The sequence below is a fragment of the Chiloscyllium plagiosum genome, unplaced genomic scaffold, assembly GCF_037043375.1.
Source record: "Chiloscyllium plagiosum isolate Xiang-an unplaced genomic scaffold, Cpla_swu_hap1 HiC_scaffold_30, whole genome shotgun sequence".
Classification (NCBI taxonomy): Eukaryota; Metazoa; Chordata; class Chondrichthyes; order Orectolobiformes; family Hemiscylliidae; genus Chiloscyllium; species Chiloscyllium plagiosum.
In genome coordinates, this window is record NW_028270168.1 from 1,147,587 (window position 1) to 1,170,955 (window position 23,369).

At 42.0% G+C, this 23,369-nt stretch overlaps 1 protein-coding gene across 4 annotated transcripts in view; it reads left to right on the plus strand.

The window, feature by feature from the left end:
• The window catches only part of nhsl3 (NHS like 3), a 284,193-nt gene that overhangs the window by 234,406 nt on the left and 26,418 nt on the right, over positions 1-23,369 (plus strand). For all 4 annotated transcript variants that reach the window (XM_043719658.2, XM_043719659.2, XM_043719660.2 and 1 more), the window contains exons 2-5: positions 7,950-8,111; positions 18,214-18,284; positions 19,814-19,961; positions 20,992-21,111. In XM_043719658.2, coding sequence (XP_043575593.2) covers positions 7,950-8,111; positions 18,214-18,284; positions 19,814-19,961; positions 20,992-21,111 — 501 coding nt within the window. The remainder of the gene's footprint in view (positions 1-7,949; positions 8,112-18,213; positions 18,285-19,813; positions 19,962-20,991; positions 21,112-23,369) is intronic.

Consider the following 23,369-nt stretch of genomic DNA (forward strand, 5'->3'; position numbering starts at 1 on the left):
ATCTCATTTTCCAGCCGTCCCTTTACCTGCGAACATCTGCCTCCAATCAGCTTTCAAAAGTTCTTGCTAATACCGTCAAAATTGGCCTTTCTCCAATTTAGAACTTCAACTTTTAGATCTGGTCTATCCTTTTCCATCACTATTTTAAAACTAATAGAATTATGGTCGCTGGGCCCAAAGTGCTCCCCCACTGACACCTCAGTCACCTGCCCTGCCTTATTTCCCAAGAGTAGGTCAAGTTTTGCACCTTCTCTAGTGGGTACATCCACATACTGAATCAGAAAATTGTCTTGTACTCACTTAACAAATTCCTCTCCATCTAAACCCTTAACACTAAGGCAGTCCCAGTCGATGTCTGGAAAGTTAAAATCCCCTACCATAATCACCCTATTTTTCTTACAGATAGCCGAGATCTCCTTACAAATTTGTTTTGCAATTTCCCTCTGACCATTGGGGGGTCTATAATACAATCCTAATAAGGTGATCATCCCTTTCTTATTTCTCAGTTCCACCCAAATAACTTCCCTGGATGTATTTCCGGGAATATCCTCCCTCAGCACAGCTGTAATGCTATCCCTTATCAAAAATGCCACTCCCCCTCCTCTCTTGCCTCCCTTTCTATCCTTCCTATAGCATTTGTATCTTGGAACATTAAGCTGCCAGTCCTGCCCATCCCTGAGCCATGTTTCTGTAATTGCTATGATATCCCAGTCCCATGTTCCTAACCATGCCCTGAGTTCATCTGCCTTCCCTGTTAGGCCCCTTGCATTGAAATAAATACAGTTTAATTTAGTCCTACCTTGTCCCTGCCTGCCCTGACTGTTTGACTCACTTCTGTTCTCAGCTTTACCAGTCTCAGATTGATCTCTTTCCTCACTATCTCCCTGGGTCCCTCACTATCTCCCTAAATCCTCCTGAACAGCTTCTGCAAATTTCCCTGCCAGTATATTAGTCCCCTTCCAATTTAGGTATAATCCATCCTTCTTGTACAGGTCACTTCTACCCCCCAAAAATTCCAATGATCCAAAGATGTGAATTCTTCTCCCATACACCAGCTCCTCAGCCATACATTCATCTGCTCTATCCTCCTATTCCTGCCCTCACTAGCTCATAGCACCGGGAGTAATCCAGATATTATTTCCCTTGAAGACCTCCTTTTTAAGTTTCTGCCTAACTCTCTGTAATCTCCCTTCAGAGTCTCAACCTTTTCCCTTCCAATGTCGTTGGTTCCAATGTGGACAATGACCTACTGCTGGCCCCTCTCCCCCTTGAGAACATTCTGCACCCTCTCTGAGACGTTCTTGCTCCTGGCACCAGGGAAACAACACACCATTCTGCTTTTTTGCTGCTGACCGCAGAAACGTCTGTCTGTACCTCGGATACAGAATCCCCTAACACAATTGATACCTTGGAAACTGACGTACCCCTCATTGCATTAGAGCCCATCTCAATACCAGAATCTTGGCAGTTCGTGCTGTATTCCCCTGAGAATCCATTACCCCCTACATTTTCCAAAACAGCATACTTGTTTGGATTGAGTATAGCCACAAAAACGTCCTGCACTAGCTGTCTACCTCTCATCTTTCCTGGAGTTAACCCATTTATGTGATTATATCTGAGACTCTTTCCCCCCCCCCCCTTTCGATAGCTGCCATTCATCATATACTGTTGTGGATGCAAATTCTTCATTGCTTCTAACTGTCTCTCTAACTGATCCATTTGATCTGATAAGATTCATAACCAACACCATTTATGGCAGATATAATCCGCAGTAATCGTTAAACTCTCTTTAAACTCCCACATCTGACAAGAACCACACATCACTCTACTCAAGGCCATTTTTGCTTCTTCACAATCTATAGACCCAGAAAATAACACCGTCTTATTCCTCTACAAACTCTGCCCCAGGTTAAGTTAATAGTTATGGCTTATATCCTAAGTTTAATCAAGAGATATATCTCCAAAAACACACAATCAAGAAAGAACCCACTCTACTCTTTACTGCAGACTTTCTGTAGATCACACTTAAAACAACAATTAATTTATCTGATTCTGTGCTGTGAACTTCGCCCAACAGTTCCTCCATGATCAGTTGTGATTTTCACTGTTTGTTAATTTTCCCAGATGCACTCTGATGTCCAGCGATATGTGAATTCAAACAGCAAAGGCAATGTCAGTTTTTTTCCCTCTTTCTCTCCTGCACTGTCCTCACCATGTGCTTCCTTTGTCTGTTCTTCTCCCTTTTAAAACTGCTGTTGTTTTGACTTTTTTTTTCCAAAAGTTCCAAAACAATGCAACAGCATATAAAACAGTAATTGCTGCTCCTGGAATTCGAGGAAATCGCCTCCAGCACCTAAAATACCTCAAAAAGGAGCAGCTCTGACAGCCAGAAGTTTTTCCTGTCCTCCATCTTGGATTACCCAGAATCCTTATGGTAGAGATTCTATGAATGTCAGGGAATGATGGTTAGATTTTCTGTTTTGGAAGTGGACATTTGCTTGGCGTTTGTGTGTGCAGATGTTCCTTGCTAATGTATTCTGGTTTGGGCTGAAAATTGTCCAAGTCTTTTACACATGGACATGGACTGCTTCAGCATCTGAGGAGTCACGAAAGGTGCTGAACATTGTGCAATCATCAGTGAATATTCCCACTTCTGACCTTATGATGGAGGAAAGGTCATTGATGAAACAGCTGAAGATGGTTGGGCCTAAGACATAATGCTGAGGAGTTTCTGCAGAGACATCCTGGAGCTGGGATGTCTGACCTCAACCTTCCTTTACAAACAGGCAAACACATAAGGACTAGGAGGACGCCATTTGTTGTTTGACCCTGCTCTCCTATTTAATCATATCGTGGATGATCTTACTGTGGTGTGAACTCCATTTTCCCCATCTACCCCAATCCCATTTGACTCCTTTGTTAGTCAAGAATGACTACTTCTGACTAAAGAATAAATCTCTGACCCGTCTTTGTGGCTGTGTGGGAAAGATTCCAGAGTCTTATGACCATTTTAAAAAAAAAACAAATTCCTATAGTCTCTGCTTTAAATTGGAAACCCTGTGACCCTTGGCCTAGCCTCTCCTACAAGGGGATCCTTTCAGAATCCATCCCGTCAAATTCCCTCCGCATCTTGTATGTTTTAATCATCTTGTTGCTCATTCTTCTAAAGTCCAATTGGCACAGGTTCTATCTGTCAAATTTTCCTTTTAAAGAAAACTCCTCCATTCTGAGAGTCAGTCGGATGAATCTTCTCTGAATTGCTTCTAATGCAGATATATCTGTCCTGTACTCTAAAAGTGACCTCATGAATGCCAGGTACAACTATACCACATTATTCCTACTTCTGTGTTTCATTCCTCTGATAATTAAATACAATAGTTGCCTTTCTTGGTGCAGTGGTGCATTTTGTATTGCTCTCGATGTTGCTATGCTGTGCTCAGTCTGGTGTTGGGAGAGTGCTGGTGGGTGCATGATTTACATTAGTGTATGGTATCTGAGTTAATTGAAGAAGTGCTCTGTTAAACTCCATAATCCCACACTTTGCCACGATTTGCAAAAATAAGCTCTCAAAATAATTTGCGGTACGGTGGCTCAGTGGTTAGCACTGCTGCCTCACAGTGCCAGCGCCCCAGGTTCAATTCCCACCTCTGGCAACTGTCTGTGTGGAGTTTGCACATTCTCCCCATGTCTGCGTGGGTTTTCTCTGGGTGCTCCGGTTTCCTCCCACAATCCAAAGATGTGCAGGTTAGGTGAATTGGCCATGCTAAATTGCCCATAGTGTTAGGTGCATTAGTCAGGTGTAAATATAGGGGAATGGGTGGATTGCTCTTCGGAGGGCTGGTGTGGACTTGTTGGACCGAAGGACCTGTTTCCACACTAAGTAATTTAATCTAATATTTCTTTTGGATAGTCATTAGCAAGCAAGGCCTTCAAATGATGCCAGTGAATTTTATCATAAAAGAATTCACGATTGACATTTCTCTGTCCTGTATTTGAGCAAGTGTTCAGTCATTAACTTTAAGTACCAGAACTTCATCCTGTTAAGGTACTGCGTAAATAAAGAAAGCAATAGTACTGCATTTATTCTGTTGCATTATAGCTGTGTTGGCAATCATTGTTAAAAAAAGATACTATCTGTTGAACCAATCACAAAGAGCAGATTTCAATTCAAGCTTTTACCTTGGTAAGAGGGTCACTTCTACAGAGCGATGGAGTTTTATTCTCCTAAACAGAATGAGAAATGGCCTTAATCCCAGTTCAAGAGGGATGCTGTTTCTTTAATATTCTTAATAAAAGGTGCCAATGGTCATCATGTTAGGTATATTGCTGCTATTGGAGCTGGAAGATTAAGTGCCTCATGGGCCTCATCGTCTGGTCCATCCAGGCTCTACACAAAAAGGAGTTTCGAAGACTGTGGTGCTGGAAAAGCACAGCCAATCAGGCAGCATCTGAGCAGCAGGGGAGTTGACGTTTCAATTATAAGCAGGAATAAGGGGGTGGCCCAAGGGGGCAGAGAGATAAATGGGAGAGGGCTGGAGCTGGAGGGGAAGATAGTTGGGAATGCGATAGGTGGATGAAGGTGAGGGTGGTCGTGATAGGTCGGAGAGCAGGGTGGAGCAGATAGGTGGGAAGGAAGATGGACAGTTAGGACAGTTCAAGAAGGCAGTGCCGAGTTGGATCAGGGATAAGGTGGGGGGAGGCAAAATGAGGAAACTGGTGAAATCCACATTGATCCTGTGTGGTTGGAGGGTCTCCAGGCCGAAGCTGAGGTGTCCTTTCTCCAGGCATCAAAGAGCAGTTTGACTTGTACATTTCCTATTGACAGGCTTTTAGTCACAAGGGTCTACATTTGCATAGTTTTTTGAATGGATGGACTTTTGGTGAAACTTATCATTCTAAATGCTGGTTGAAAACCTGGATTTAGTAATTCTCAGCAAAACTGGCTAGTACATCATTAAGGATGGCAGTGTATAGTGTGATTCGAGACTAGAAACTGATGAGATTTTTCTCACTGAGAGCTAGAAGGCACTGCTTGAGATTGTGGTAGAGACACGTTCAGTTGTAGCTTTCAAAGAGGGATTTTCAGGTTTCCAGAGAAAGGATAGGGGTGTGGGTCTCACTGCGTTGCTCTTGCAGGTGGCTAGCCTGGCCACAGCAGGCCAAATGACCTCAGAATATGAACATGAATTAGGAAAAGGAGCTAGTTACCTATATTTGGCCCTTCTAGCCTTCGTGCCATTCAGTAAGCTCATGGCTGATCTGATTACCTACCACCCATAATCTTTCACCTCCTGCTCAAGAGTTTATTGACCTGTTGTAAATAGACTGAGGCTTTGAACATTTTTGCTTGACTGGAGGTTAACCCTCCCCTTGAAGATGTCGATTGTGTTAGCATCACTACATTACTACCTACCAACACGGAATCAATTTAATCCACGGGTCACATTTTGGAAAGCTTGACAAATCATATCAACCCAGATCAGAACAGAGGCAGGTGAGAAGGTTCCAAAAAGGATCGAGTTAATGTGAATTATTCACTATTGTTATTCATTAATTTTAAATCTATAGCTCTGGTGGTTTTCAATTATTATCTCTTAGTCACTGCTCAATTTTTAAATGCAATTTTTTTTACTCTTCTGTTAAAATGAAGCAATCACAAATCTGAACAATAATGGCAACTGTTGTAGTTTGAGAAATATTGATTTGTTGAATGAGTTGGTAGAGTTGTTGGCTAAGTTAGCGATTGTTTCCCATCATTAATTGTCTTTGAGATTGCTGACCATGTCATAAAACTAACTGTTCTTCAGATTGTATTCCAGGACCTTTTTGTTTCCGCATCTTCCTATCAGGCCATACCTCGATCTAATATCATGTTCAAAAGATAATGCTTTTGACCATGTCGCAATCCAGCATTACATGAGGGAGTTAGCTCAGCTATTGGGTTCAACTTCTGAATGAACTGCATTTGTTAAAGGGGGATGTGTTATTTCAAGTAAACTCTGGAGTTCAGTATTGGAGTTCAGTGACTACGTTCTATTATTTTAAATGCTCAGAAAGATGTTATAGGAATTATTTGCTCGCAATTATATTGCGGAGGGAGGGCCATTTTAGTGACATTACATAATTACTGTCCGATAAATGAATTGCTTTGTGAAGAACATGTCGATATATTTCTGTCTGTCAAATCTTATTGGACTCCAAGGCAGTTCTGCTTGATCTAAATCAAAGCTGTGAGCTGATTCTAGTTTGAGATGTGGACAGGCTATCGAGGCTGCCACAATGCCTTTTCTTTATTCATTCACAAGATGAGGGCATCACTGGGCAGCACTTATTGCTCATCCCTAATTATTAAGAGTCAAGCACATTGCTGTGGATCTGGAGTCACATGTAGGCCAGACCAGGTAAGGATGGCAGTTTCCTTCCCTAAAGGACGTTCGTGGAACAGGTGGGTTTTTCCCCAACAATCAACAATGGATTCATAGATTACTTTCTATTGAAATCAAATTCCATTGTTTGCCATAGCAGGATTTGAACCCAGGTCCTCAGAACATTATCTGGGTCGCTGGATGCACAATCCTGCAATGATACCACTAGGCCATCGCTTCCTCGCTATACTGTTGTAGGTACCACATTTGTGATAAAATGTTAAAATGTGATTCTGATTGTAATTCTGTGTGCATGTAACTGATCCCATATCAGAATCCAAGACTACTACAGCACAGAAGAGACCATTCTGCCCATAGTGTCTGCATCGGTCAACAAAGATCTGATTACACTAATCCCATTTCCCAGCTTTTGATCCATATCCCTTGAGGCAATGCCAATGCAATGAATATCAAAATACTGTTTCAATATTGCAACTGTTTCTAACTTAACCATCATTTAGACAGGGAGTTCTAGACTTCCATCACCCTTTAGTGAAAACCTTTCTCCTCAAATCCCCTTTTGCCTTCTAGCTGTTATTTTCAGTCTATGTCTCTTCATCCAAAAGAAACTATGGGAAATTTTATCCTGGTCTTCCTGTCTGTTATTTTGAAAACATCACCAAAAACAAATTTGATTTGGGATCTAATTGTTTACGAAACCTTCCTGTGTGCAAATTGGTTGACATTTCTGCCAACTCCACAATAGCAAGTACATGCCAAAGTCATTAATTGGTTACTAATGCTTTGGGAAGTCTCAGGACTGTGAGAAGGAGCTTTACTGTTCCTTGAATGTGCACCTTTCCAAAACTCTGTTAAACCGATGTTTCTAACCTAGTCACAGCACCGGAGCAGCTCTGGTTGCAAGTCACTGCTAACATCCTATGTAACCACGGTAACAGACTTGGCTTGTCTGTTTCCTTTGCCATGGTAACCACATCATCATCCGCACCATATCACTGGTGCCCTGTGGCTGCCACTATTCCTACCTTGGTCCCTTTTTATACATTTGACCATAGCCAGAACATCACATACAACTGATTCTCTTCCTGATGCCTCCACATTCCCCTTTGTGTCCCCAAGGAGCAATCCTTGGCCTTCTCTGAATTCTCATTGATACTGATGTCATCAAGAGACAACCTATGCTTGGCTGTTTGCCCTGATTGATGACATCACTGTTGCTGGAGATTCCTTTGACTCCATTCAGATTGACGTCAGCCAATAAGAAATCTCTATGGGAGAGATTGAGGGGCAGTATTCTGAGGTTAGCAGTGAGCACTGATTTTGATTACCATTACACCATCAAACATAAATGCAGTTGTCTGTTTTTCAACGGAATTGATTCATTGTTGTAAAGTTTAAGTAGACTAATATCTCAATCAAAAATGCTGTAAAATTTGCTGAAATGCTACAGGTGTAAAGTTCTGGTGTTTGTAATGATTAATACACACAGCTGCAGATATATTTGAGAATAAGCAGCTGCTAGCTGACTTCCAGTGAGATACATTTCTCTTTGTTTCTTGGCAGTTGCCTCAGAAGTGGATGATGAGAGTAAATGGGCCGTGCATTACAAACCAGCGCAGTATGAACATCAACAGGAAAATGTCTTCATCCCATCCACCCGACCACCACACATAGAGGATCTGCACAAAGAAGCTGAACTTGGCCTCAAATCTCTCCAGGAACAAGGTAGGAAAGGGGCAAAGATTTGGCTTCAAAAACAGTGACCAATTGGACTAGGTCCAGGTGAAATTCTGTGGCCGAACTGGACCAACATTGTCCAGCATCACTTGGTCTGTGTTCATTCCAGTATTTTTAATGAATATTTGGATCAGTGCAAAACACCCACAAAATGGATTGGCTTCCAGGGTAGAGCCAAATAGCTCAGCTGCATATGACCCAATTAATCTTGAAGATATTTTCCTCATCAATCTGTTCTGTCTGGGCGGCACTGTGGCTCAGTGGTTAGCACTGCTGCCTCACAGTGCCAGGGACCAGGGTTCAATTCCCGCCTCAGGCATCTGTCTGTGTGGAGTTTGCACATTCTCCCCATGTCTGTGTGGGTTTCCTCCGGGTGCTCCGGTTACCTCCCACAGTCCAAATATGTGCAGGTCAGGTGAAATATATGCTAATGAAATGAGCTGTTTATAGAAGGACATGTTGTGAAGTTGTTAATGTCCATTTTTCTACAGTCCCCTGGACAGTTACGGATGGATAATGAATGTGGCCCGGCCGGTGACATCCATATTCTACCAATGACTAAAAACGAATCCTTGTCGTTCCCCCCCCACCCCCCTGTATTTTGTGTAGATTAAACTGAAGAGAGAGGAGGGATGGATCAAAACCAATTTTGAGAGTGAATTGGTGCTGGGTGACAAGCCCAGTGATGTCTTTAACTATTTTCACTGAGTCTAAGGCCTCAAATACCAATATCTACAAATATAATGGTTTTGAATTGAATTAGCTTTATTGTCACGTACTCACATGAGTACAGTCAAGCATTTACAATTTCCACTTGCGATACAAAGGTACCTAGATACAGACTCTTGAGTATATATTCTTAGGAGATAAAATGAGAAACATAGGGTCTGGGACAACATATCCACTTTAGGACAAACCAAACAGAGACACGCACGAAAATTCCTAGAAGCATAGCATTCCAACCGGAACGCAATCAACAAACACATCAAGTTAGACCCCATCTACCACCCCCTGAGAAAAAAGAACGGGAAATGACAGCACCACAAGAAATGACATCATCAACCCAAAGAAACCCAAACATATAAATAGAAAGCAGGAATCCCATACAGTGCTTCGCCTGAGGCCCACTGAAGATGTTACCTAGTAGGGTGATGAAATGTCTCGAAATGAACCTTCCAGCTCAGCGAGCAAACCTACATCCAGAACCTCAACCTGAGCTACAAATCTTCTTAAAACTCGCTATGCGAAACATAAAGAAATAAAAAGTCCAGTCTATAAAAGGTCCATTGTAGACCTTATAAAAAGGTTATGAGCTGGCATTTCCAAACCCTTGAGAAGCCCAGTAACTGAAGGGAGAAAAGAAGTGCTGGATGCAGAGGCTATTGGTTGTGGGTCACTGCTTGTGGTGTCAGAGGGTGTGTGCACTATCTACCCTCCTCACCTGATCCACAAGCTCCCATAGTGATTCCATCCACTTCTGTTTACCTGCTGCCCCAGTGCAAGTCCACCAGGTTTTTCAGAAACTATGGCCCCGCAAATACTGCGAGGAAAGGATTGTTTAGGTGTAAAGGGTTGAATTAATATCCTGCACCATTAAACTTGTAAAGTGCTCCTGACACAAGGTCATGTGACCTATAGCGTTGCCAACTCTGCTTGGGTGTGTCCTTGGTGGTTTTATCACATGACCATCTGTTCCACTTCCAGCTGCACAACCCCGTCTTCAATTTATTTTACAAGAAAAAACCTGAATTGTTTAACACACAATCCCTTCAATGAGGAGTTCCCTTTTTTTTGACTTACAGCAGTGACCAGCCAATTAGTGTTTAATTCCTGCAATAGGGAAGTCAAAGATAATCCTGGACATTTGGCAACTCAGTCAGCTGCTCATTTGGAAAGCCAGTGCAGACACAATGGGCTGAATTGTTGTGATAATTCTGTGAACTCTCACAACCTTAGCATATTTTTAAACTCACATTGTGTTACTGCAGAGTAAATCAGGTTGGGTTCGTTTTCATGTTGCTGACAGTTTGTACATGTAGATGAAGAGTTTGTTCTGTGGTTTGAAATGATTCTACAGAGTTTGGGTGTAGCAGAGTTTCAGGACTGTGATGAGTCACTGCTATTTACATAGTCAGCAACACTCAATCAGCATTGTCTCTTCCAGTTTGTGTTTCTCCCACTCAGTATTTCGATTGGTCCTGGTCTCTCTGTGCTGTGTGGTTACTACCAAACGCACCCATAAATGGAAGCATTGAAGTGACTCTTGGCAGGGGTGGAGCTGTGAAATTATAGACTTTGACCAGGCAGAGCGAGTTTGTGGGAATTGAAATAAACCAAATGTTTAACTCAAAATGTGTGAGCAGAGGAAGACATTTTTACTTACAAGCATTCCCACACTGCCAGAAAGCAGTTTCAAACTTTCTGATATTCTTGTGTGACTGCAGCCACACCCTCTCCTGCCCCTGAGCACCATCTAATAACGTGGCAATGAAATACGGTGAACAAAACATCTGGCTTTTAATAGAATGACTCTGCTTTGCACTTACTATCACTGATCCTCCTGCTGTCCACCTCTCCCACCTGGCATTCTGCCCTCCTGAACACAAACTCTCATGGTAAGAGGCAACAGCTGATCTTGGACAGGCAGTGAAAAAGAGGTTTAGGGAGTGACCAGTTGGCTCATATGGCCCCTCCATCAGAACCGGCATCAAGTCTGTGTCCACGTGTGCATATGAACATGCTAATTAGGAGCAGAAGTAGACCATTCAGCCCCTCGAGCATACTCTGCCAGCCCATGAGATCAGGTCTGACCAGTTTGTTTCTTGAGCTCCACATTACCACCACTTCCTGATTACTGTAGATCCACACCTAACAAGGATAGAAATACCTCCCCTTCAAAACAATTCAGCGACTCAACCTCCACTGCCCTCTGAGGCAGAATGATTCAAAATTGAACAGCCATCTGAGATAGAGTAAATAAATTCTGTTATAAAAGAGCAATCCCTAATTTTTAAACAGAGTCCCACAGGAGGAAACATCCTTTCCATGTCTACCTTATAAAGACCATTCTGGATTCAAAGAAGAGTCATCATGAACTTGAAACATTAACTCTGTTTCTCTCTCTTTTGTCAAACCTGCTGTACAGGGTGCTGGTGAGGTCACACCTGGAGTACTGTGTGCAGTTTTGATCTCCTTACTTGAGAAAGGATGTACTGTCACTGGAGAGGGTGCAGAGAAGGTTCACTAGGTTGATTAGGAGAAAGTGAGGACTGCAGATGCTGGAGATCAGAGCTTAAAAATGTGTTGCTGGAAAAGCGCAGCAGGTCAGGCAGCATCCAAGGAGAAGGAGAGAAGGGCTTATGCCCGAAACGTCGATTCTCCTGCTCCTTGGATGCTGCCTGACCTGCACTTTTCCAGCAACACATCACTAGGTTGATTCTTGAGTTGAGGGAGTTGGCTTATGAGGAGAGACTGAGTAGACTGGGATTATATTCATTGGAATTGAGAAGAATAAGGTGGGGATCTTATAGAAATATATAAAATAGTGAAGGGAATAGATAAGATAGAAGTAGAGAGGATGTTTCCACTGGCAGGTGAAACTAGGACAAGAGGGCATAGCTTAAAAATGTATTGCTGGAAAAGCGCAGCAGGTCAGGCAGCTTATGCCCGAAACATCGATTCTCCTGTTCCTTTGATGCTGCCTGACTTGCTGCGCTTTTCCAGCAACACATTTTTAAGCTCTGATCCCCAGCATCTACAGTCCTCACTTTCTCCAAGAGGGCACAGCCTCAAGATTAGGGTGAGCAGATTTCAGACTGAATAGAGAAGGAACTTCTTCACCCAGAGGGTTGTGAATCTCAGGAATTACCTGCCCAGTGAAGTAGTTGAGGTTTCCTCAGGAAATGTTTTTAAAACTAAGGTAGATCATTTTTGAACATTAAAGAAACTATAAGGGGTATGGTGAAAACGTTGATAAGTGGAGCGGAGTCCATGAAAAGATCAGTCATGATCTTATTGAATGGCGGAGCAGGCTCAAAGGGCCAGGCGGCCTACTCCTGCTCCTAGTTCTAATGTTCTTTGGAATTCCTCCACCACTCCCTGCTTTTATTTCTGATTTTCAGCATAGGCAGTATTTTGTTTTTTATTATTGTTTTCCAGCTGTTGTCTCACCACTGCACTTCAGTATAACTGAAGCATTACCTCATTACCTTTATGCTCCGTTCCTTTTTATAAAGAGTAAATGCATTATCCACCTTAATCAGGGCAGGGACGGTGGCTCAGTGGTGAGCACTGCTGCCTCACATATCAGGGACCTGGGTTTGATTCCAGCCTTAGTGACTGTGTAGTGTTTGCACATTCTCCCTGTGTTTACATGGGTTTTCTCCAGGTTCTCCAGTTTACTCCCATAATCCAAAGATGTGCAGGTTAGGTGGAATGACCATGCTAGAATTGCCCATAGTGTTTAAGAATGTGTAGGTTAGGTGCATTAGTCAGGGGTAAACGTTGAGTAGTGAGAGAATAGGTCTGAGTGGGTTACTCTTTGGAGGGTCGGTGTAGACTTGCTGGGCTAAATGGCCTGTTTCCACACTGTACGCAGATGGAAAACAGCATGGAGAAATGTGAGGTTACTCATTCTGGTAGGCAAAGTCAGAAATATAGAAATTAAACATTGCTAAAAGACAAGAAATGAATGTTTTCTATTATGCACTCAGAAATAGAAGAAAGAAACAGACTTGGAAAAAGACACAATTTTATACAGAATGAGAAAAGGTCCTGATTAATTAGGCCATTGTTGATATGGAGATGCTGCAAGAACAGTTAACTGTCAATCTTAATTGTAGACCCAGGCAGGTAGACTCTGGTCATGATGCTGCTATAGGAATGCAGCAGAGATTGCCAAATACACAAATCTCACAATCTTAAATTGGTTTTTGGTGTAATTCTTGGCACAGATTGAAATATTCGGTATAACGTTGTTCAGTAGCAGAATCATACCTAAAGTTGGACAGTGGTTCCTGAGGCTTGAAGGTATGGGCTAGTTCAGCACGAATGGTCTGCTTTCCACTGTCAGTGGTTAGCAGGGAGGTGGTGTTTGACATGGTCCACCAGTTCAGCTACAGCATATCACTGGCACCAGAGCTCGGCTCATGTTACTCATGTATATGGTAGGAAAAACACCCTGAGACCTTGAAGCAGAATCCTGTAAGTGGAGAAGACCACTCGTGGGTTTATTGCAAAGTAACAGTATGAGGTAGCTACCTTTACCTATTGCTTACATTTTTGGAATAATCATACTCCTCCCCCTGGGGTCATTTGGAGTAATCTGTTCCCTGGGTGATCTGAAATAGATTGAACACCATTCAAAGCCAAAGGGCCACTTAATTAAATAATCTGAATAGCACTAAGAACCCAATATTATGTTGTCATTTGGATGCATAGAGGTAAAAACAATGACTGCAGATGCTGGAAACCAGATTCTGGATCAGTGGTGCTGGAAGAGCACAGCAATTCAGGCAGCATCCGGTTTGCCTGTCCTCGGATGCTGCCTGAATTGCTGTGCTCTTCCAGCACCACTGATCCAGAATTTGGATGCATAGTCTGATGTATTTGAATGAATGCGTACGGCAGCACGGTGGCTCAGTGGTTAGCACTGCTGCCTCACCTGGGTTCGATTCCCACCTCGGGCGACTGTCTGTGTCGAGTTTGCACATTCTCCCCGTGTCTGCGTCAGTTTCCTCCAGGTGCTCCGGTTTGCTCCCACAATCCAAAAAATTTGCGGTTCAGGTGAATTAGCCATAGTGTTAGGTGCATTGGTCAGGGGTAAATATAGAGTAGAGGAATGGGTCTGGGTGGGTTACTCTTTGGAGGGTTGGTGTTTTCATACTGTAGGTAATCTAATCTAATCTGTAAACTACGTAAATTAACGCATAAGGCCCTGTTTTATTTGGGCGGAAGAATTTGTACTTACATTGCACCCTTTTTCATTGTGAAAAATAAGGGTCACAGAGACTTCCAACATCATCTGCATTCCCATGGCAACACCCTGACCAATCAATCAACCTGCCTAGTCTGACAGTGAAGATTGACAGTTAACTATTCCTGCTGCACCTCAGTGTTGTTGATAGCACAGCCAATCAGCACTCACTTTCTCATGCTCTGTAAAATATTGTTTTTTAATACAGTCAGTTTCTTGCACCCAAGTCTAGATGAGTTCAAATGAAAAACTTCAACTTTTTGTCCCCTTTTAGCAATTTGAAACAGAAATGAAGTATTTCTGAAATGCTGAGAGTTTAGGAAGAGTTGAACATCAAACGACTTGGCTATTATTGTTCATGAATCACTGAAAGTTAACAAGAAGGTAGGGAGTAGTTATCAAGCCAAGAGGAATGTTGGTCTTTATTACAAGAAGGTTTGAGTACCCAAGTAAAGATATCTTACTGTAATTATATAGGGTCTTGGTGAGACCATATTTGGAGCATTCTGTGCAATTGTGCTCGCCTTACTGATGCAGTTTGTGCTGACTTGGTTACTATTGGTGTTTTCTCAGCTGAAAATAAACCGAAAACAATTTAAATACAGGTTAGACATTTATTTTTAAGAAACTTTCTCCTTGGATTATGCAGAGGTCTGCATTTTTTTGAAAAAGTTTATTTTGTTTTAAAACTTTGTTTTGAATTTCTGTGATAATCTCAATGCAGTTTTTCTAAATTAAACCCTGGATGATTTGAGATCATGTCTAAGAAATATGATAAAATAAAAGTGTTTTAATTTTAAATCATGGTTTTTATGAATATGGTCCTTTTAAAAGTAACACATAATGCAGTTTTTATTTAATATTGGGCTATTTCTATATAGAAATCCTTACTGTCCATAAAATATCTGCAATTTGATGGCTTGCTCAGAAATAAACTTTAAAAATATGGTTTCTAAGTAGATAATGTTTCAGTTTCCTGTACTGGTTTTATATTTTAGTTGAAATAATAAATGTCTGATTAAAATATGTTTGAAAAGTTGGTGACTTTGCTCCAGACTAGGGGATTCGCACACAATGCATCTGCACACAGCCTGATGTAATGCTAACAGACCAGATCCTGATCACTATATTTGATAATTAAAATGTGATATTCTTTTACAATTAATATTACATTATGTGTAAACAATATATTTACTTGGAAATCAACTACCTTCCATGACACACACTTGGAGAGATGCATTGTGTTGCTCATTTTATTGCGGCCACTATTGAGTATAAATAATGGGGAAGTGTCAGTTGCCATGACCTAAACAGTTAATGGTTGAAGGACGCTACTCCTCTGTGTGTGCTGTGTACAACAGGACGGAATCTCCAGCCTGGAATCCCCATGCAGATGACGGTAGAAGTTCAGAACTCCTTTCTGCATATGACGATTGGGTTGTTAACTTTCCATGTTGGATGTTAGGTAGATAGAAAACCAGGCTAAATAAGGAAGGTTTGGAGAGGAAGTGAAAAGCAAAACAAGAGCATGAGAAGAGCCTGCAGTTGTCGTGAAAAGAAATTCCATTGCCGCATTCTCTGAGGATCATTTGAATGAATTCTCTTTTGTAGAAGGTAGTGGAACCGAGGCATTTTAGTTTGTCCAGGACAAAGTTGGCTAGGTTTTGATGGACGAGGGAGTCAAAGGTTCTGGATTAGTGGTGCTGGAAGAGCACAGCAATTCAGGCAGCATCCGAGGACAGGCAAAATCGACGTTTCGGGCAAAAGCCCTTCATCAGGAATAAAGGCAGAGAGCCTGAAGCATGGAGAGATAAGCTAGAGGAGGGTGGGGGTGGGGAGAGAGTAGCATAGAGTACAATAGGTAGGTGGGGAAGGAGATGAAGGTGATAGGTCAGGGAAGAGAGGGTGGAGTGGATAGGTGGAAAAGGAGCTGGGCAGGTCGGACAAGTCCGGACAGGTCGAGTTACTGGAGGTTAGAAACTAGGATGAGGTGGGGGAAGGGGAAATGAGGAAACTGTTGAAATCCACATTGATGCCCTGGGGTTGAAGTGTTCCGAGGCGGAAGATGAGGCGTTCTTCCTCCAGGCGTCTGGTGGTGAGGGAGCGGCGGTGGAGGAGGCCCAGCACCTCCATATCCTTGGCAGAGTGGGAGGGGGAGTTGAAATGTTGAGCCACTGGGTGATTTGGTTGATTGATGCGGGTGTCTCTGAGATGTTCCCTAAAGCGCTCAGCTAGGAGGCGTCCAGTCTCCCCAATGTAGAGGAGACCGCATCGGGAGCAACGGATACAATAGATGATATTAGTGGATGTGCAGGTAAAACTTTGGTGGATGTGGAAGGCTCCTTTAGGGCCTTGGATGGAGGTGAGGGAGGAGGTGTGGGCACAGGTTTTGCAGGTAAAACTTTGATGGATCCAGAATCTGGTTTCCAGCATCTGCAGTCATTGTTTTTACCTCGAGGGAGTCAAAGGTTATTGGTGCAGTTAGGGAAGTGGAACTGAGTGCAGAACTAGGTTAACCATGATATTGAAAGCAGGATCAAATGGCCTAATCCTGTTCCTGAGTTCTATGTTCCTACTATAATTTATCAATAGTTTTAAAAAGGTGGTAAAAGTAGAAGCCAAAAGGGCTTTTATGCATGGAGGTAGGGTGCATGGTGCAGGTATTGACTGAATACTTTGTATCTGTCTTTGCCTCAGTAGCATCTGCCCTCTTGGTAATGATGACATGGCAACACTTGGTGTTGAGAGTTTTCAGAGTTGTGGAATCTCTTCGATGCTTAAAATTACAATGGGTGCTGGATCTGGAAGTCCCACCCCAATTTCCAACAGATCCTATTTTTGACAGTCAGGGAAAGGGGTGGGATCTAACTCTTGGGCAGAAACCTAAACTCCATGATGAGTTCAAACAAATTGCATTCTGGCTTGTTCCTGCAGTGTGGGTGCCCCACATTTCTGGACAACTTATGTAAATACTCATGAAGGATCAAAAAGGTTTGGAGAACTGTCAAACTGTCGAGTTATTTATATTCCCAACCATTTTTTTTAAATCAAGACCTATCTGTGTCAGAGATTTGGAGAAAGTTCTGTTCTTGTAGTTACAATAGCTGTTGATTGTTATTACCCTAAATATCCTCATTATAAATGCTGACTGGTGTGTGAAGTAATGATTCTGAGGATATTAATATTCATTGGCTTCACCTGTTCTACTGATGCCTGTAGGTGAAAAGGAGGAGGTTCTGCTCTAGAGTTTGTACTTTAAGGTTCTAGTAATCATACCTGATCAAATGTACTTATTGCTATCATCAATAACCCTGTAATTTAAGAACCATGCCTCTCCTGTAGGTACTTTACATTGTCGTATCCGCCATCAATTATCACTCGATAGGCCTAAGACAAAACAAATACAACAGAGATTTGGAGGTAGTAAATTATCTCAACCAGCCCTCACCCAGTAGCATATCGTGAAAGTAAATATCACAAGGTGCCAGAAGTGGTCATCTGGGAAAATATCACATTTTCAACAACCTACAGTTATTCCAGCAAGGGAGCTGTAAGTTAATGGTCTAAGTGACAGATCAGAAGTTTTTAAAGAATTAACTGTCATTGATGTGGTCTTACAAGTGGGTGTGGGTGGGATGGTGAGGGGAGTGCCAAGAGTGAGAGCTGGAAGGCATGATATTTATCAAAACAACTAGGACAGAATCTCCGTGAGCTGGGTGGTTTCTTAGCCAGCTCTCGCCACAACACAGAGCATTTCCAATCGGTATCTGGATCAATCCATCTGACTCCATCCCACAATACATTCCCATCTTCCAAACAAAAATCACAGCATTAGAGGCTGTTTCTCCCCTGAGGCTAGTGCAGTGAGATTAGAAAGATTCTGAACTTGAGCTGTTAACTTTGAGGAGCAATATCAGCCATTTTGTAGCACCGGTGACTGACTTCAGCCATGACACTTCTGTTTGTAGTTCTGCTGTCAGTCCTTGACTTGTTCTGAAGTCTGTAGTGAGTGATTCTATGTCAAAGAAAGTTGGAAATAAATTGCAGCCACTGGTGATGATTTTGAGAATCTGTGGTTTTCCTAATTTTGTGATGTTTCGTCTGTTTCTGTTTCAGGAAATCTGGCTGGATGTTCCCAGCAGCAGATTGGAAATGGCTGTGGTTATGCAGAAGACACCAGCCAGCATGTAAGACATGGGGATTGATGATTAATTGCATGAATAATCAAAAGTTTTGTCATTCAATCTTTCAGGAGAATTAATGGAAGAAAAAGGATCATTTTATTTTAAGCATATGAGGCTTTTTTTCCTCCATTTACGTATTCCAACATTCTTACAGAAAATGAGAAGGCTGCTATCACAGAAATACTATAAAATAATATTGAATAAGTTGAAATTCTGCTTTTTAATAGTGAGTTTAATCAATTCGAATTCTAAAACAATGCCATGCAGAATATCTACTTCTTCACAATGCTTAGTAATTGCATCTCTGACAAATCTGTGTTTGCTCAGCTGGTTATATCAGTGACCGGTGGATGTTGGTGTCGGAGGGCAGATGAGCCATCAGGTAAGGAGGCCTCTGCTCTAGCCTGAGGGCATGTAAATCAGGATAAAGGGAGATTTGTTTGTGCTCCTCCGATGGTGATGCTCCCTGTTATTGGACAAGGTCAGAGTGGAAATAAAGCCTGCACACAGGCTCAAGACTCCTACAAATTATGGAGAAGAAGGTGGTTATTCATGGGTGGAGGAAGGAGGGAATAAAGGAGACTCCTTTATCAGTAAGGAAAATGCTGACTTGGCTGGAATCATGAGAAGGCGATGTGAAGGGTGAGAGGAGGGGCTGGGACATGAAGTCTGGGGTTTGATTGCAGAACTATTGCAACATTTATTGTCAAAACCTTCTCCATGTGTTTATTTAAGACAAACTTTGCTCCAGTTTTATGAATATGCTGATCCCCAAATACCTTTTAAACCGGATTCTGTAAAAATAACTATGAAATTGTCTGTGCTGGATTGAAATCTTATAATTATTCAGTTAAATTAGTTGCCTTCTTGGGGTGTGGCCAACTTTGCTTCGCAAATATTCCATTTTCATGGAGCCAGTTTAAATACCATGGAATATGGCTTGTCTATTAGCTCAGAGTTGCAGTCACATAATTATCCCTGATGAAAAGTTTACTTTTATGTTGTACAATTGGTCTGAAGTAACTAATTGCAACAAACATACAGCCTGAAACAGGTTAGAATTTCTGAGGATTCGCTGCAGCTGGTCTGATTTTATCATGTTCTGTACTGTTAAGGGTAGATGGTATGGCTTCACATGAATGGGTCAAATATTTACCTCCTTGTTTTGTGAGTGTATCCTCTGCTTAAAGAGAATTCAAACCAACTGCTTGCTAGATACTGAGGCTCTGTATAGTTTTGAGGGGATGGTTTGAAGGATTTCTATTAATAATTTATTTTTCTCTCTGCTTTCCAGTTTGTTTTGGGGAATCATTCAGATCCAGAAATCAGCGAACCCAGAAATGTCCAGAGTGTCAGGACTTCAATGTTGAATTTTGGGCTGATATTTTTTTAAAAAAGAGAATTCAGAATGTTGTTCCAAGAGGAGTTTAATCTTAAATGTTTTGTCTTCAATGTACAGATTTATAAATGGAAATTGTTTGTTTTTAATATTGATGATTTTAAGAGTGATGGTTTGCTTGTCGTTGGCACAGGATGGTGATGATGTGTCCCATGGTGAGAAGTCTGGATCATGTGCACCCAATGACGAGGTTTGGGCCAAAACCAGGTCACTTCCACCACCAACCCCTGATGAGATCCGAAAGGATTCACTGTCGCCTCGGTCAGGAGTCATCCCAACTGGTAACTGTCTAGTGATCAGGTTGTGCTGGGAGAATACAACGTTGATGTGGGTACTTTCTCTTCCTGAATGTAGGAGGAAATTGGGTTTCAATACTGGACTCAATTAACCTTGCTTTAACCTGAAATTGGATTGTAAATTTAAAAATTAATTCCTCGTGTAGCAAAGGTACTAGTTTCTGCTGAATGGGAAAATGATCATTAGCTTAAAAGACTCCGATCTAATAAGAGAAGACTGTGTATAAATAGAGTATCTCGATTTCCTGAACCATTTATGCAGTCTAGGTTTTTTCCATCTACGTTGTAATTTACAATATGATTCTATACATTAAATTCTAGTGCTAACACCCCGGAAGAGGGATGTAACATTCCTGAACAGTTCACCAAAGTGTGGCTCGCCATCTACTGGTGAAGTTCTGAGTTCCTTGAAATTACTCAAATGGCTTTGAACATCAGCTGGTTTTGGGGCTTTGATTCTGTACCAAACAAAGTGAGCTGGGATCACTAATGTTAGTGAGCTTTATAATGATGGAATGTCAGAGTGCCAGCTTAAGGCTGTCATGTACCTGCATAAAAGTACAACAGCTACCTGAATTCTCTAACATCCTTAATGTAATAAAACACCCCAAGGCCCTTTACAGGAATCTTTATAAAATAAGATAAGACGCAGAGTCACATAGGAGATTAGTTTGAGGGATGTAAAGCTTGATCAGAAAGGAGGTTTTAAGGTGTGACTTGACAAAGAAAAGTAATATAGAGGTGGATTTCTAGAGCTTGGGTAAACAGCGACTGAAGACAAACCACTAATGGACGAAAGATTATAGACAGGCCAAGAGGGACCAGGAGGGAATGCTTTGTTTTGTCATGGAGCAGATCTATAGTAATTAGGTAAATTTGTCTAGTCCCACAAATACAGATTGCATCCTGGATTCGGATTAGGTTGAAGAGGAACTTGAATAAATTAAAAATGAATATTCATGTCATTACAAATTCATTGTAAGTACGTAACATCCTAACTTTTTATAACAAACAGGAACAACCTTTAAACCTCCACAGAAGCTTCAGTCATCTTTTAAAGGCCCCAAGCTGAAAGAGAAGAGAATTCGAAGAACCACAATCATGGGACTCCCACAGCATGTTCAACAGGAACTAGGTCTGCATATTGTTCACGTACCAATTACAAACTGCTGGCCAGGCAGACTCTTGTATTTATTGACATATCTGTGAAGGAGTTGGATGTAACCGGGATAGAAAATATAGCAGATGTGGGCATTAGGTTGACTCTCACCGAAATGAAAAAGAATGATCATTTCCCATATGCTCTATAGGAGCCTGGAGTGCAGAGAGCATTTTGTGGCTGAAGACAGGGTCCATTTTGTTGTTTAGTTTGTGCTGCATTTGCTCGCTTCTACAGTGGGTTATATTTGGACACGGCCCCATGGCACTGGACAGATAAAGGCACAGTGAAGTTTGGGAGTGGTGAGGATTCTTACTTCTGACCCCTTTCTCTAGTGTACATCATGACGAGTGATTGTATTGTTACAATATGCTGTGCCTGAGGAGTTCTCCATTCACTGGCTGTTGTGAGGGGTTCAGAGTAACAGCAGCTCCTCTATTGTTCCCTCACCCTGACCTCAAACTGTTAGAGAGCACTCTTCAACCAAGGTTGAAGTTTGAGACTCTACGCTGAAGGTTGGCTGATTAAAATTTTAATTAGGGAACAAACCTAACATCTGAAGGTCACTGAGGATTCTGGGGAAGAATCTGATAGAGTGACATTCAAGTTCAGGAAGAAATATCGCAATCAGACTTAGAATCACTCTTTATGAATGATTTTTAGTACTAATTACTTTAGAAAATATTTAACTACAGTTTGAAAGCCTGGAGCTATATTCATTCATGGGATAAGGGAGTCACTGGCTAGGCTGCATTTATTGCCCATCCCTAATTGCCCACAGGACAGTTAAGAGTCAACCACATTGCTGTGGGTCTGGAGGTATATGTAGGCCAGACCAGGTGAGGATAGCAGATTCAAGATTAGAGTGGTGCTGGAAAAGCACAGCAGGTCAGGTAGCATCTGAGGAGCAGGAAAATCAATGTTTCAGGCAAAAGCCCTTCATCAGGAAACTGACGGCAGGTTGGAGGATGGCAGATTTCCTTCCTTGAAGGACATTAATGAACCCAGATGGGCTTTGTTTTTCCTGACAAGTGATATTGGTTTGATGGTCATCATTACACTCTTAATTCCAGCTTTTTATTGCATTCAAATGTTCATTGTTTAATCTCAATGTTGTATTTTTCCTCTGCAGTGCCTCACTGTAGTATAACACCACCACTCACTGAAAGATCCAGATTAATTGCCTCATGTTTAGTGGGGCAGGGGAATGGAGCAGATTGAGCTGACTCTTTACTCTCCCTCCCCAGTTAGAATTCCTCTCCACTTTTAATAAAGTGTCTTTTTTAATAAATTCTCCATTTTAATAAAGTCTATTTAGTTCAATAGCTCTTTTTGAATTGTCTAACACTTATATCTTATTTTAGTTAAAGGGCCAGTGCAGGTTGATCATAGATATGGTATTTGAGGTGGTATAGTAGCATGTGGTAGGGTCAGGGGAATGCTCCCACCTCAGAGGCTGCACTCACACTCTCCAAGTTGTCTTTTTGTGCAATGCAGTTCATACTGTTGAAGAAGCCTCACCCCATTGCTGCAGCAAACCCTCGTCGTGTATTTCTACCTTAAGTAAGCCCTACTTATTGCAGCAGTTGAATAATTTAAGTTAAAAAATTCAGATAAATAACCTTTTGGTGAATGTTATTTCCCACATTCTCTTGGCCAGGATTGAATAGAACGTAGAAAAGTACAGCACAGCACAGGACCTTCAGCCTATGATATTGTGCTGAGGATTAATCCTAATGGACGGCACGGTGGCATAGTGGTTAGCACTGCTGCCTCACAGCGCCAGAGACCCGGGTTCAATTCCTGCCTCAGGCGACTGACTGTGTGGAGTTTACACATTCTCCCTGTGTCTGCGTGGGTTTCCTCCAGGTGCCCCGGCTTCCTCCCACAGTCCAAAAATGTGCAGGTTAGGTGAATTGGCCATGCTAAATTGCCTGTAGTGTTAGGTGCAGGGGTAAATGTAGGGGAATGGGTCTGGGTGGGTGTGCTCTGGGGGGTTGGTGTGGACTTGTTGGGCCGAAGAGCCTGTTTCCACACTAAGTAATCTAATCTAATGTAAAATAAAAACCTAACCTACGCACCCCTCAATTCACTGCTGTCCATGTGCATGTCCAGCAGTCACTTAAATGTCCCTAATGACTCTGCTTCCACCATCACAGCTGGCAACGCATTCCATGCATTCACAACTCTCTGCGTAAAGAACCTACCTCTGACGTCTCCTCTATACCTTCCTC